Source organism: Schistocerca nitens, chromosome 11 (genome assembly GCF_023898315.1).
Source record: "Schistocerca nitens isolate TAMUIC-IGC-003100 chromosome 11, iqSchNite1.1, whole genome shotgun sequence".
NCBI lineage: Eukaryota > Metazoa > Arthropoda > Insecta > Orthoptera > Acrididae > Schistocerca > Schistocerca nitens.
In genome coordinates, this window is record NC_064624.1 from 171,293,501 (window position 1) to 171,309,828 (window position 16,328).

Sequence of the window (16,328 nt, forward strand, 5' to 3'; positions counted from 1 at the left end):
AAATAAGTGCATATATGAGTACTATATAAATGGAATGTATTGGCTGTGTAACATCCACGTGATAAATTTTTGGCTACAGTGCGACGAGAGGAAATTATGCCTCGAACAGTTATAAACCTTAAGTATTCGACATATAGTTAAGACTTATAAATATTAATTATTTATATAATATTATGTAATTAGACATATCGATGTGTATCATACAAAGACAATGATAATTGTAAATTCCTTTTATGATCTGTGTTTGTCTTCTTTTGTTTTTACCTTTTGTTGGATGGCTTTTGTAGGTTCAGCACGCAAGACTCATATCAAACTGAGGTCTGTTAAGAAATTGTAATTATTTGTTAATTATTACTTGAAAATAAGTTCATTATTATTATAAATATGAGAGATTAATTATTTGTAACTCTAATTCCTCTCTCAGTAAGCATTATCTGTGTTAATTATTTCTTTCCGCTGCAAGGAGCGCAGCCATTGATGATAGCGATTTGTATTGCGTGTTTGTCTGTGTTTTCCTGAGAAACAAATCAAATGTTTGCTTGAGAAGTCTAAATAGTGCACAATACGAAAGTAGAGTTTCTGTAAAGTTCAATAAGCATTTAAAATACTTATTTGCTCTAACAGTAGAAAGTCTCTATCAATTGTCTGCCGCCATCTTAACAATTATCACAGCAGCAAATTCAAATTACGCAATTCTGCAGACATAAATGCTGAACGTAATACAAATGTGCACCGGTGGTTCCGAACTCATTTTAATGAAAATGATTCGAATCAGATTGGTTCTTAAAAAACAGTGCTCATAGCACGAACGTTATAACAAACTTTTCTAGCTGATGTATGGAGCCGAAATTAATTACGCACGAGTTGCGAAGAATATTGTTTCAGGTAACATACATCAGTGTTGTGTGCGGCTGATATTCGGTGGTTTTAATGATCATTTTGCTGAAAATAACTGCTTCCATCTTAATCAATAGTTGTATAGAATCTGTTGTATGAACTGTGATTTAGTGACACTTACACAACGTACAGACAACACTTTAACATGATGTTAACTTGGAGTTCTTTAGCAACTTGATCAAATCTTTAGCCGGGAGAAAAATTTAGTAATTACTCAATGTAATAAAAATAAGATTATCATTTCCATTTACAAATTAGTTAAATACCAAACCACTGAATAACCCAGCGAATGCCACAGCTGTTACTGAAAACAAAAACTGCTATGCATGTAACATGCTGATAGGCATATTGCATTATCCGATCGAGTGTCCGGACACCCCTCTAATGCACAATGGACCACTGGATATCTTAAGAGGTGTACTCTCCAGTGTAGGAGGAGGGAGAGAGTATTGTGTTTCTTGTAGACAATGATAGATTGTATGAGCATGACAGTGCACCTTGTCATAAAGTGGCATGTGTGAGGAAATATTTGGCAGACAATAACTTTCCTGAATTGGACTGCCCTCCCCAAAGTCATGACCTGAACCCTGTGGAACACCTTTGGAGTGAGTTTATAACACTCCTGTCCGCTGTTACTACTGCACCCTAACCTCAATGCTAGAAACAGGTTGTGACATAAAACTATTTTGTAAAAGCTATTATGGTACAAAGCAGCAGAGCAGTGTTACCCTCTGGGAGGAAATTTGTTAAGTTGACCGTGTTGTACCTAACAGAAGTGGCTTATTGGAAATGAAAGTCAGAATTACGTAAATATTTGAACAGTATCAAACAAAATTTTGCCTATCTGCACTGTTCAACGGATAAAGAAAATGGCCGCCAGCCTAACTAGGCAAGAGAATGATTAACATTCTCGTTCAAGAAAGTAGTTATTAGTAACTCTAATGGGTAAACACAACCTATACTTGACCACAAGAGAGTGCAATGAACTCTGACACACTCATGTTTACAGTAAGAGTGAAACTAACAGTTGGATCAGCACAAACTACTTGCAAAATTATAACAGGTACAGAAAAACACTATCACTTTCAGGGCTTACACAAACTGAGTGGTCTTTATACTGTTAATATGCACACAAGAGAGACAAGCACTTAGTAATCATGAACATATAATTTCCTACTATGCAGTTTTCTACTTTTACTACCGTGAGGCATAAAATTAACATTAATGTAAGATACTGACCCACTTTCTGAGATCAACAACAGGCAGTAATGTGATCATTTACTAAGCAAAACTCTATAAGCCTCAGTCTTGAGATTTTAATTTGAAGTTGGCAACAACACATTAATAAGCAGTTTTACTAGGGAAATTATTTCATCAAGCATCATTAACTTTAACTCACTCTCTTGCCACATTAACTTTACCTTTACTCTGTCCAATAGGCATTAATTAGCAAACTGAGTTTTAATGTACTTTCAGTAAGGATACTCGGTAATCACTTTAATTCAAACGGAGAGGACCCTGAGAGGTGTTATGATGAGGAGAAAAGTCAAGGTAGGTACATAAATTCAGATATAAATTACCTTATATTTCAGCACAATAACACATCCATTAAGCTGATCCTTCACTGTACATCATTATAGTGTTACGTTGCAATGATTGCGCAATGTGGTGGCAACTGCATGTTGGTAGGTGGAATTGCAGGCAGAATTGCTGGAATCTGTCATTTCTTGGTGGCGATGATAGATACAAACTCCAGAATAGCCCAGCTATTTATCCATCCATCCGAGGCATTGGAAAATAACAGAAAAGCCTCTCTCGAAACCAGCACTATGCAACTTTTACACGGCAGTGCACGGACTCGTAGCTCATCTCTGACTGTTGGCTCGTCACCGACCATCAGTTCCACCTTTTCCACCTAGGCCAACCACAATTTGCGCGCGCTACACAGTTCCGTTCCTGGGGGGAACCACTACACCTCTTATACACAGAATACTAAGAGCCCTAAGTGAGGATCAGCAATTTACATAACAGCAACCAAATGCATTAAATAAAACAAAACATTTACACATATTGACATCTCTACAAAAAATTATTCACACAAAATTACAATCATATACAGTAAGTTTTATTCCCTCCAATTGGGACAAAGCATTTAAACGAAAGATATGCTACACAGCATACAATCAGACCATGACTCAAAGTTTGTGCAAAGAAAGAAATATACAGTTTTATGTTATCGATTCAATCGCACACAGTTACAGGAGCTCAGCGATGTAACATTAAATGAAACAAAAGTAAAATAGCATTAGAGCTATGGTGTTACAAGTTAGAACGTCAGATTCGCTCCCGTCCCTAGCAATCAAAATCATTATCTTCTCTGGTTTTGGCTCTTGGGCTGACACACCTTCACAGACATCGACACTTCATTGAAACTCACCAGTAGAGTTGAAGCTGTATTTAAGGTGAAAGGTGGACACATCCCATATTAATGTTCACTAATAATTGTTCGGACATTTTGTATCAGATCGAGTACTGCAGTTGGTCGAGCTAATTGCTTGTTTTGTTACGTGTACTATCTTTATAAAAGCTGTCAATACAGTTATGCGTGTTTTGAAGTATCAGAGAAATATTTGTTCTAGTTTGAAAATAGAAATGATATCTGGAATGATAAAATTGTTGTTTGCAGGACCACGGGTATGACTTCAAAGCTGACATATGGTCTTTTGGCATTACAGCCATAGAGATGGCCACAGGAACCGCACCGTACCACAAATACCCTCCCATGAAGGTGAGTCAGTCTTGAATTCTGCAGTCCATATAAGACAAAGAATAAATTTTGAGATCAACAATACTTGTTAAGTGTGTTGTAAATTCTCTCTCTCTCTCTCTCTCTCTCTCTCTCTCTCTCTCTCACACACACACACACACACACACACACACACACACACACACACACACACACGTACGTACGTTACGATGTTGGCGGATTGTAACTATTAAATCTGTGCATTTTCATCGGCATTTAATGGTGCGGGTAGTGGAGATCGTTTTCTAGTGACTTTCCTGCAATTAAGTTATTAAGAAGTGATATATTTGGATGTTATATGGCAAAGTGTATATCATTCGTTAACTGTGCCAATTTTGGGACCCAGTGTGAACTTGGTTTAACATTTCGTGGTATGTACTTGAGTTTACTTCTTGGTTTTTGTGTCTCCCCTGTGATTTATATGGAACAGTTTACATCTGGTTTGGTTGAGCACTACTCCGTATATAAAATCCACTGTGAGATAGTAGTTTTTTCCCCTCCCCTACAACTGCCGATAACGAGACTACTGTCAATGATGATCTTTCCATAGATACTCCTCAGAGGTATGATGATAGGAATTTTCTGCCCAAAAATTGATGTTGTTTTCTCATCTCATAAATAGTGTTCTTTCAATAGGTGATATAATAACCTTGCTGGTACTGTTGTAAAAGGTGTGCTTTTTAAAAGCTTAACGTATGCAATATCCACTTCTCGTTTTTGGTTTCCTTCATCTTATTACATGGGTGGGCACACAGTTTTACATTTTACAGTCGTCATCCTAGTATTATTATGGTTCCTCCATACTGAGTGTTGTCTAATAACCATTGAGAAAATCTATGGTGTTCCAATAGCTGTAATTCCTCTTTTGTCATTCCTTTCTGTATACTTACTGTTCAGATTACCATTACTTATAGTGAACCCCTTTACTGTACACGATATATGATCCTGTTATCTTACTTTGCATACGATGAGTCGGTCCCTTTGCCCGCCTCTCTTACTTTTTGACAAAAACCGATAGTCTTACCACGCATAATCGTACATATTTGCAGACAGTGGGTATACAGGACTGATGGTTGCATTGCTTTGACACTTCTGTTTTATGATTACTTCCATTAGGTTACTGATGTTTTCGCAGTATGCATGAATAACTGGTTAATTTCTGATAGTACAAATTATGTTTTAAAATGTAGATTTTAATTAAGACTGTTTTCTTTTACGTATGTAAATTAACATGTAAGACTTGCTTCACTTAGACAATACTCTCTGACTTTTTACCACGTACGTATTACTCTTTTGTAACCTTCAATGTACAGGCCTGAAGATGACGTAATGTAATGTTGAAACTGGTTGCCTGACAAATAAAACCGAAATAATGCCTGTCGGTGTTCTATTATTGGAAATCGACCAGCCAGAGTCCCACTGGCCAAACGTAGGTCGGAGTTACATTTATTTAGTAAATGTCGGCAGTGACGGTGACACCTCAGGAAAGCTATTTATAGTGCAACATACCATCACTGTTCCACCAGATGCGTTCGATTCAGGGATTTTCTCTGCCTCGTGATGACTGGATGTTGTGTGCTGTCCTTAGGTTAGTTAGGTTTAAGTAGTTCTAAGTTCTAGGGGACTGATGACCACAGATGTTAAGTCCCATAGTGCTCAGAGCCATTTGAGCCACCAGATGCGTAACTCTATCTTTTGTGGATTTGGTGCAGGTCTTTGTATGGGGATTTGCTGCTTTGTTTGGGCTCAAGCGTTCCCTTCTTTTCCTTACGTTAGTGTAAAGACACCATTTCTTGTCAGCAGTACGGTACGAATTTCGAGTAGTCAGTGTCATTCGTGAGCTGTTTGATGACAAGCGAGAAGAGATGCACATACAGCTTCCCACTGATGTTTGTGATTTTGCTTAGAGCGTGCAGTACCTGTACACCTTATTTTTGAACCTTCGCCATTGAATGCGAGTGTCACACAATCGTTGAATGATCACAGTTCATCACATTTGGCAGTTCTCGACTACACTGATGTGGATCACGGTGGACTAATGCGTTCGAGCAATTGTCCAACCCCAAAGTCTCTCTGAATGTGGAGAGTCACTGTCAAAATGATCCTCCTTAAAACAACAAAACAATTTTCTTGCTGTGCTCTGTCAAATGGCTTTACTCCCCAACATGGTGCAAATGTTTTTGGCTGTCACCGCTGCTGCTGCCACCCCTGTATTGAACTCGGACAGGAGGATATGTCAGAAAGTTCAGATTTCTCCTCTTGGCATCCAGTTTTCAAGCATCCACAGCTCGACTTCCTAACTCCAAATGATGAAATGGCAATATGTAAACTGAAATAACAACATTGAACTACAAATAGAAAATAGCTATCGATAAATAAACCCATAGCAACTACAAAACCAGTATGCAAAACAAAAATGCTAGTAATTCGTGCATCGATTGATTGTTTCATCGGTTATTGGCAGAATAGTTTGTACATTATCAATGAAACACACAAAACACTGGTGTAATATTCTACAATGTTTATTATTTGTTACACAGACCAGTTTTCGTCTGTTATGCCATCATTGGGTACAAAGATAAGTGTGTGGTGCAGTGAAATTTTGTTGGATCGAAGATTTTAAACTAGTGCATGTACAGAGTATCTCCATTTCCAGAGATGTATTACATCACATCCACAAAGGAAGGGAAATTATGGAAATTAATAAATACACGACCATCAACCAAAGCCTAGTACTGAACGACAATACACAGTTCCCTTACTCACCACCTCTAACAGAAAATACTACTCGTAATGCCGTGCAGGCCAGGTTGTTAATTACCCCCACTTATTCACATGCTGCAATTCCTTTATTTCAGTTAGTAAAATTTCTCTCGTGACTCGGACGTAATGTTAAGAGTACCCAACTTGACACGACGCTGTCTTGCAGCTCGCCCTCAATTGTGCCATTTCCGTCTGAACTGGCAACTTGTCACTGTCAAATGTGTCATTCTCACAAATTTCTGAGATTCTGTGGTGCTGTGGGGAGGCTTTAGTGTTAACACCCCCTACCGACTGTGTCGTCGTCCACGATCTACTTACCACTGAGCAGTGCATTGAACAGACCCTGTTTGACCGTGTGGTGGCTGCTGCATATGGTGGTGACTCTGAATTCCTTCTAATGCCTGGACCCATGTGGCAGGTGTCAGCAGGGATGTCTTGCGAAGCCTTGACATTTAAGTGATGAAATTTTCAGTGGTAAGTCCTAACCTAAACCCCGTCACGCATATGTGGGACGTGCTTCACAGTTGTTCGTGGTCGTCCTGTTCCACCACACTCTGAAAACTCGTCGAATCTCAGTGAAGAACGAGAACGGATATCACAATGTGGTCTCTGTACACTTATGCGTAGCCTGCCACACCATTGTCAGGCAGTGATAAACTCTCACGGAGGGGGGACACGTTACTGAACATCTCAAAGTATGATGAAAAGCATCCTGAATGACACAATGAATGATGGTTTGCAGTTCGTTCCTGACACGTGTCAGATATTTTGGTTCTTTTTATTAAACGATTGGACGTGTAATGATGACATTTGGTTGTATACTTGAGTTGTGAAAGATAAAGATATAATTTGGTAGCATACCAGTTCTAAGTTATTGTTCAGTGGACTATGATAGATGGCCAAAGTAATGTTCCCATAGTTCTTTAGAGCAGTGTGTATACAGGGTGTACATGAAGTGTGGCAACACTTTCAATTATTTATTGCACAAGAACTAAACATTGTACAGATGTCATACATAATGCATTATGAAGAGAAATTCTGAAAGTTTTTTTTACAAACATTCGACACGTGAACCGTGAGTGACCCGGCAGATGTCAATACGGTAATCGAATTCTTGCCGTACCCATCCCAGTACGATATTGTCGACTGTGGGAGCTCTGCTACATCACGTGGTAGAGGCAGTACACACACGAGATCTTTAAGGTGTCCCCACAGAAAAAAATCACACGGAGTGAGATCTGGTGATCAGTAAGGTCATTTCGTGAAACAGCTGTCCCTTTCTGTAGCACGCCGATCCACCGATGTGGCAGCTCGGTGTTCAGGCACCCGTGAACTTCACCACAAAAATGGGGTGGACCCCCATCCTGCTGAAAGATGAACGGACAGTCCGATTGCATTTGGGGCATCAGCCATCACTGCAACATGTCTGAGTAGGAATATCCAGTGACAGTGCTCTTGGCGAAGAAGGATGGCCCGTACAGTTTTGGACCTGACGTGTCACTAAAAACATTTATCTTTGGGGAATCGCACTCAAATTGAGTGCATTTGTGTGGATGCTTTGTACCTGAGATTCAACAGTTATGCCTGTTCACTTTCCTGTTGAACAGCTGTAGCACACTTGTTTCTGTCGAACTCCAATACACAGACAGCTCGTTCCACAACTGAACTCGCCATGTTTGCGACTAGTGCTGACTATTGGCAAATTACTAAACTATGCTGAGGCGGTATATATGAAAAACAAAAACCTTTCAGGATTTCTTATCTAAATGACATATATATGATCTCTCTACAATGTTTGGTTCTTGTGTAATAAATAATTGCTAGTGTTCCTATATTTTAAAAATAGGATATTGATTGCTCATGAGACCACACAGTCGTAACTAGTGGAACATATACAGAGTGTGTGTGTGTGTGTGTGTGTGTGTGTGTGTGTGTGTGTGTGTGTGTGTGTGTGTGTGTGCACGCGCGCGCTTTCGTGTTCGTTTGTTTACTTAGTTAATGTTTGCTTTTGGCAGGTTCTGATGCTGACACTGCAGAACGATCCGCCGACACTGGACACAGGGGCAGAAGAGAAGGACCAGTACAAGGCGTACGGCAAAACGTTTCGCAAGATGATCGTCGATTGTCTGCAGAAGGACCCCTCCAAGAGGTACGTACTGCATTGTGACAGTCGTGTAGGCCGGTGGGTCGACGGGTGAATACTCGGCACGTAATTACTCGGAACTGATAAATTGTTCCACAATATTAGGTATGTTGTGGCCACCCATATTCTGCTGCAGAGTGGAATATGGATTCCGGAAACAGCTGCTGTACGTCTGCTTCTCAGTGCCACAGGCACAACTTGAAGTTATTTTCTTCGACTTCAGCAGAGAATTGAAATACCTGCCAGTGACGGTTCCCATTCAGTTAAGAATTGGCCAGAATCTCGTCTGACAATTGAGCCGAGTGGATCTGTCGATATGCACGGCATCTCGAGTAGTTCGTTCGTAGCATTAGGCAGCCTCGTGTGCGTGTGCAGCATGAGGGCCATTTGAATACGACCAAACACCTGCCATTATGCGCAGTTTGTGGAACGGGTGGCCCCCACGGTTATCGAGTTTCTATTCTGTCACTGCTGTGATGGGGAATGGGGTAGTGCCACATAACAAGTGGACGCAGTTGCTGGGTTGTGACCTCATTTGTTGGCGGACTGGTCTAGTGCGTTCATCCAGCTGTAAACGTGGAGGCGAGCAAAGAGGAGCACAGGTGTGTGGTTTGTTTTGTGGTTGCCGAGGGTGCTGGAGAATGCAAAATTCCTTATTGCGTGTCCACTCCGTATGGTGAACAATGCTTGTCCATGACGTATGTGCACGAGGGACAGGAGATTCTGGGAAGGGCCCACTTTGCTGTGAGACTATCTTCACGTTGGACGAGCCCGTTGAGCCATTATCCCTGATCCCAGATTTGATGGCCTTTTCTGGAGAGGCTGACGAATCGTGGAGGATGAAATTCACGTTCGGGTAGGTGTACCGTCATCAAAGATCACTTGCTTTACTGCAAAATTTGCATGCAGTGGGTGTCATATCACCTAGCGGAGGGACAAAATAGGGACAGAATGGTGTCAAGCCAGTCATCTGCTGTGCTCCCACGAGGAAGAGGATGCGTTTCTGACCTGTATCGTCACTAAACAAAATGTGGTGCCACCTTTTCGAGCCTGGCGGCAAATGGCAGAGATGACAGTGGAAGCATTCCACATTTCCCCCGTCAAAAAATTCCAAAGCTGTTCATACAAGTCATGACGACCCTCTTCTTTGACAGTAGGGGCTCGTTGCTCGTGGAGTTCGTCGAGTGCAGAAACTGCAGTGCGTCCTAAAGTCAAAACACCCAAGAATTCTGTCAGACGGAATGATCCTTTTGCGCAATAATATCCATCTCTCTCCCAGTAGCGGCTATCATCGCCCAGTAGTATGCAGGAAATCTACGACAAGGCTTGTTCTGGGTGCCACCTTACTGAAATCGGGGAATATAGTGTGAACATTGTGTATTCTGTCGATCTGTCTGACTGCATTAAGAGCTAAAGTGGAGCAAGGTAGTGGCTAACGTTTACCAGACGTCACTTCTCATTACCACACAGGTCTCGCTATTACAAAGGTGTCAGCAGTGCTCACTCCGCCATTCGTGCTTAATGCATGTGTTATAGAATAGGACCGGTACGTAAACGCTCTCGGCACATGTGGTTGCGTTAGGAGTAGAATTTCTTTCATCACGTAACAAAGGTAACGTGATCTTGTCCACCTGCTCTGCCTACTGCTTTCTCCTGAGTGCCCGTGTGGCTCTATAGAAGCACCGATGTTCTGTCTTCCTCTGACCCACTCTTACACGGGAACCTCCCCATCGCACCCCCCCTCAGATTTAGTTATAAGTTGCCACAGTGGATAGGCCTTGAAAAACTGAACACAGATCAATCGAGTAAACGGGAAGAAGTTGTGTGGAACTATGAAAAAATAAGCAAAATATATAAACTGAGTAGGCCATGCGCAAGATAGGCAGCATCAAGGAGTGTATGTACTCAGGAGCGCCGTGGTCCCGTGGTTAGCGTGAGCAGCTGCGGAACGAGAGGTCCTTGGTTCAGTTCTTCCCTCGAGTGAAAAGTTCAATTTTTTTTTTTCAGGCAATTATTAAAGTTCAGTCACTCACACATAATAAACTCCGCTCTCCAAAATTCCAGGACATATTCAGATTTGCTTGGACATTTGCAGGATTTGACGGTCTACATATGGAAAGATTTGAAAACGTTAAAAACATGTGTTTTGACAGAGCACAGGGAAAAGTGTGCGACTGTGAAACTGTTGCATTCATTTGTTGCAGTTTATGTGACAAACTCTTTTGTTTTCATCACTTTTTTGGGAGTGATTACCACATCCACAAGAAAACCTAAATCGGGCAAGGTAGAAGAATCTTTTTACCCATTCGCCAAGTGTAAAAGTTAGGTGGGTCGACAACATATTCCTCTCATGTGACGCACATGCCGTCACCAGTGTCGTATAGAATATGTCAGATGTGTTTTCCTGTGGAGGAATCGGTTGAACTATGACCTTGCGATCAAATGTTTCCGGTTCCCATTGGAGAGGCACGTCCTTTCGTCTACTGATCACACGGTTTGGCGGTGCAGTCGCAAAACACAGACTTATTACAGTGAACAGAGATGTCAATGAATGAACGGACAAACCATAACTTTGTGAAAATAAACTTTTCACTCGAGGGAAGACTTGAACCAAGGACCTCTCGCTCCGCAGCTGCTCATGCTAACCACGGGACCACGGCGCTCCTGAGCTCAGAGTATCCTTGATGTTGCCTATCATTCGCATGGACTACTCACTTTGTATATTTTATTTTTTTCAAAGTTCCACACAACTTCTTCCTGTTTTCTCGATTGATGTGTGTTCAGTTTCTCAAGGCCTATCCACTGTGCCAACTTATAACTAAATCTGAGGGGGGGGGGGGGTGATGGGGAGGTTCCCTTGTGAGAGGTGAAGTATTATTCTTTGCACTCGTCTCGTGTAGACACCACCGTGATGTAAGTCCACTTCAGCAGTTTGGTTGGGAAACACTGCAACATCCTCTGTACAGCCTGGACCTTTCACCGTTCGATTTTTCACTTTTTTTGCCAACCTGAAGAAAGATAAATGTGAATAACTGCTTTAGTGAGATGAGAAAGTGCAGAGAAAGTGCAAGAGTGGGTGCAGTTGTGGATCTGTCAGGTTCCAACTGCGTTCTACGAAACAGGAATTGGTCATCTCGTATCCTAGTTGGATAAATGTCTCAACGCATGTAGTGATTACTTTTGAATGGAACCATTTCGTGGTCCCGTTGATTTGGGTGTTAGATTTTCCTTTGAGTGCCTTTCATATTATTATTAATGCCTTTGCCAGCTTGCAGTTCACAGGGGTGGATGACGAGCGAAGCCTTGCTTTGGTGATGGTTGAAATGTTTCAGTGGATAGGACGGTGAGGATTTTGCTGTAGGTTTTTGTACTTCCGCGCGAGTGGACTTTCCTGCCACAGAGATGGTGCTGGTATGTTGCTAAACATGGGTAGCCAGAAAGTAGGTGTCAGTCTGATTGTGCCAGTTACAATGTGCTCATTATGGTTAAACTGTGTGTCAACAAGTCTTGCGCGAGTACTATTCGTCAGAGCTGGGAGCAATATTCCACAACAGCGTAAGTCGATCCTGGAGTTGAAGAACAGTATGTCAGTGCATAGGATACCTATTTTGCATGATATTTTAGAAACTTCTTGGCAGATTAAAACTGCATGCCAGATGGAATCTAGAACGTGGAACTTTGCCTGCTGCAGGCGTGCTCTGCTGACTGACCATCCAGACTAGATTCATAACGTACTCTTTGGAGCAATGTTTCTGTCAGCATGTCTTGTTCTACCTCCTATACTTAACGAAAGTTCTCCCACACAGCTTGAGGGACTAGTACTCCTAGAAGAAAGGATTTTGTGGAGATGTGTTTTAGCCACAGCCTGGTGGTTTGTTTCCAGAATGAATGTCCATTCTGCAGTAGAAAGTGTGCTGTTTCGAAACTTCCTGGCAGGTTCCTGTTTTGAGTTCAGGTCACACTGTTTTATCTGTCAGGAAGTTTCAAACAATTTTATCTACCAGGAAGTTTCAAAACTGAGCACAGCCCACTACAAATTGGCAGTAGTCATTCAGAATAAAACTTCCTCCAGGTGAGTATCATGGTATTGCAGAGCCAGTTGAAAATAGTATGTTGCTGAAATTGTTTGCAGAATAAAATTGTCTGCTAGTCCATCAAAACTATGATGAATTATCCCGTTTGTAGATTGTTTGAGAGCATACAAGCTTTCATTTAGATTGGAGGGGTGGGGGGAGGGGGGGGGGGGGAGAGACACTTACATCTACATACTCTAGTTTAAGATGATCCCATTGTTTATAAGAGGCTCCTTGAGGAATTTTTTTAAAGATATTCTGGCTGAGCAAAATTACATACCGTTTTATTGATATAAACTATATGCCTAAACATGTTAACATTGTACCTACTCCAAACTTATGCCATTTATTGATCGTCTACATTTGGGTAATACAAGGAGAAATATAATAATTAAAAAGAAAGGTTTATTATCTTCATATTCCTGTTTTGCTTACTTTCTAAGCCAGTCACGATTTCTGAAGTAGTGGGACCTAATAGCACAGCTTAAATTGCTGCGAATGAAACAGGTGTTGACAGAATTTATAATTTTGGTTTTGTATTTGGCTGTTTCTTTTGAGTATACCGTAATTTTCAGGGTTGTGGTTAGAGTGGCACCTGAGAACACAACTTTTTCTGAATATGAATATGTTGTGAATTTTGCATGTTTATTGATACGAGACAATATTCCTTCATCTCTTGCTTCCAAACATATCTACTTGCTGCTCTCTCATTGGCTGCATAGAACACAGGGTGTTTATGCCCTTCGACAAATGGGAAAAAACGGAATTTTTTCATCTGGGAGAAAACGGGGGAAAACGAGAGAATTTTAGAATTACGGAAATTTTTCATTGTTTCAGTTTTCAGTTAAATTTTTGTAATTTTGACTGGTAAAAACTGATATTCTAACAAAGAATATTACTCTGTCTCACTACTGCAGAATAGTACAGAAATGAGACCATCACCAAAATAAATCTGAAGTTGCAAGCAAAATGCCCTATTTACAGCAACAAAACACTGTAACACAATCGTCTTCCAACTGCACAATGTATTAAAGGCCTTATGACAAAGACTATGCAATACTTCGTAACAACAAACTGCTTCTGATGAGTGTGAAGTCACAATTGTTTACATTAGTTCCGTTTGAGAAATTGCAAGCAGGCTCACATACGTGTTCATGTGCAGAGCTGAAGTCACATGTGGGCAGCACAGCACCCCCACCCCCCTCCAAATTTCGAGTGCCATTTTTTGGGTGTGGCTTACATCCCGGTACCTTACTTTTTTTATTGAATTTCGCTTGGATTCAGGTGAATACAGTATGGCGATTGCGGGTGGGGGGAATAGTGAGCAGTCAGAAAATTCCGTCATGTTGCCAGCTGTGGGAATCTGTACTGTGCACTTTGGCTTCTTACGTACGTCTACTGTGTTTAAACTGCAATTTGCCTGAATCCCTGTGAATTGACTTCAAAATTGGACAAATACACAACTACGGTATATATTTCCGCAGGAGACGGTAAAAGTCTAGAAAGGCTAGTGGCGTACTTACATGTTTCCTGCAACAATGTTGTCAATGCTCATCGTGATGTATGACGGGAATGAAAGGGTGTGTGTCAGCTGCTGGTTCTATGCACCAGTGAGTGTGTGGTAAACAGATGATATGTTTGGAAGCGAGACATCGTAACATTCTCACATCAGCATAGAAGCGAAATCCAATATGTATTCAGTAAAAAACAGCTGCAGTCTCAGGTTCCATCTTAAGTACAATCTCAGATATTGCAATGTATTTGTAAGAAGTGGTGACTATTTGTGACAATGAAGATATAAATTTCACAACTGTGCTATGAGGATGATGCTGATGGTAGTGATACCGCATGAGAGGCATAGTGACCAGAAAAGGTAATAAAGATGGACATTAATGTAAACCATGTCTTTTTATTGTATTTTTCTTGTATTATCAAAGTGCAGACAGTCAATAAATAAAGGGCCTAATTTTAAAATAAGTATAACACTAATGATTTAGGCAGATACTAAATGTCTCTAAAACAGTGTAATTTTGGTTAGTCAGAATGTGTCAAATAATTTTTTTCTCAAGGGCCTTCTTAAAAAAGGGGTTCATCTTATATTCAGGGTCCCCTTATACTCTAGTAAATGTGGTATACCACTAAATGTACCTACAAAGTTATATCATGTGACATGCAATTCAGGAGATATGATGCCATAAACACATGAAAACTTGTTTTTGCGTAAAATGGAGTGCAAATAACCCAGTTTATATTAGTGTTACATAGTGGGAGCACTTGCCGCTTCCAACAAACTTTAAGCATAGTTTGAAATGTTTCCTAAACTTTTCTTGTTTTTGAAGACAAATATTAAACATATTAATTCATTTGTAAAGTAATCAGACATTTGAAGCTGTTTTATACAGGAGTTCAGTTCTTTAAGGAATCCGAAGTTTACTAATATTAATCTATTACAGAGCATAAAAACATTCACTTTGGCAACAATAGTTTAATCTGAGAGTATAATAAAATTCTGCATTTTTTGAATGATGAGTTTGTAAAAAAATTTTATTAGGTACATACACTATGTACTCTGTCATTGTACACTGCATGGCTGAAGGTACTCTTCCTGCTATTAGCAATCCCCCGTCTTATTCCATTCACATACAAGCTGCACCTAAAAAGTTTGGTGAATCGTCTCAGAAAACAAAAGAAACAAAAGTTTCAAACGAAATACCTTTACTGGCTATCAATCACCATTAGCCATCCACACGACTGACATCAGTTGTAAAGCTGTTGGAAATTGTCAGCAAACACTTATTGTGGAATTGCTCGAAGTGGTGCACTGTTTGATATACGCTACGTCTGTACAGTGTAAGCCTTTCGTGCCTTATTTACGGGCGGGGAAACGAGATGGAGTATACCGTGGGCAAATTTGTAGAATAGGAAGGGTTTTGGACAGCTTTACAACTGATATCAGATGTGTGTTGTGGCTAATGGTGATTGCTTCAAAGACCGTGAAAGGTGTTTTCCTTATAGCTGTAATTTCCTTTATTTTCTGAGACCATTCACTGAACATTCCAGACGTGTCTTCTATTAAGCAAGAGGGGGAAATCTGTCTGCATGTCTCTGTAGGTGACCAAATTTCTTATATATTATTTCCATTATCTGTATGTGAAATATGGTCGTTGCACAATGACTGCACAGTCTTCATTGTCTACAGTTTCTTTAAATCTACCAGACAAGAGTTTTGTGAAAACTTCTGGTATAACTCTATTCAACCCATTGCACTTTTCATAAATTGGATATCATTTGTGATTGATCACTTCCAAATCTGTTGTCTCAAGTGAAAACTGTTCTGTTCACCCCTACCTAAATTATACACAATAAAAGGTGTTTCTGATGTAATATAACAAGAGACTTTCAGCCACTACACAAAATTGCTTGGAATTATCTGACCCTTTCTGTATCACTATTTTTACTTGCACTCGGTTACGTGCTATTTTCACGTGTTCCAATTTTACACATTTGCCTTGTCCGTTAGAAATTATCCCCAGCTTTACTGACACTTATCAAAGTCTGAACCAATTCTTATACATAGTGAGTTAACAGCTTCTTGTCCTACAAACCCCAATATGAGAACTCTGCACATCTCAGGCCATTAACTGTG

At 40.5% G+C, this 16,328-nt stretch overlaps 1 protein-coding gene across 5 annotated transcripts in view; it reads left to right on the top strand.

Annotated features, from left to right (window-relative positions):
• The window catches only part of LOC126213087 (serine/threonine-protein kinase OSR1), a 587,751-nt gene that overhangs the window by 506,399 nt on the left and 65,024 nt on the right, over window positions 1–16,328 (top strand). For all 5 annotated transcript variants that reach the window (XM_049940682.1, XM_049940685.1, XM_049940683.1 and 2 more), the window contains 2 exons: window positions 3,584–3,685; window positions 8,482–8,615. In XM_049940682.1, the coding sequence (XP_049796639.1) occupies window positions 3,584–3,685; window positions 8,482–8,615 (236 nt within the window). The remainder of the gene's footprint in view (window positions 1–3,583; window positions 3,686–8,481; window positions 8,616–16,328) is intronic.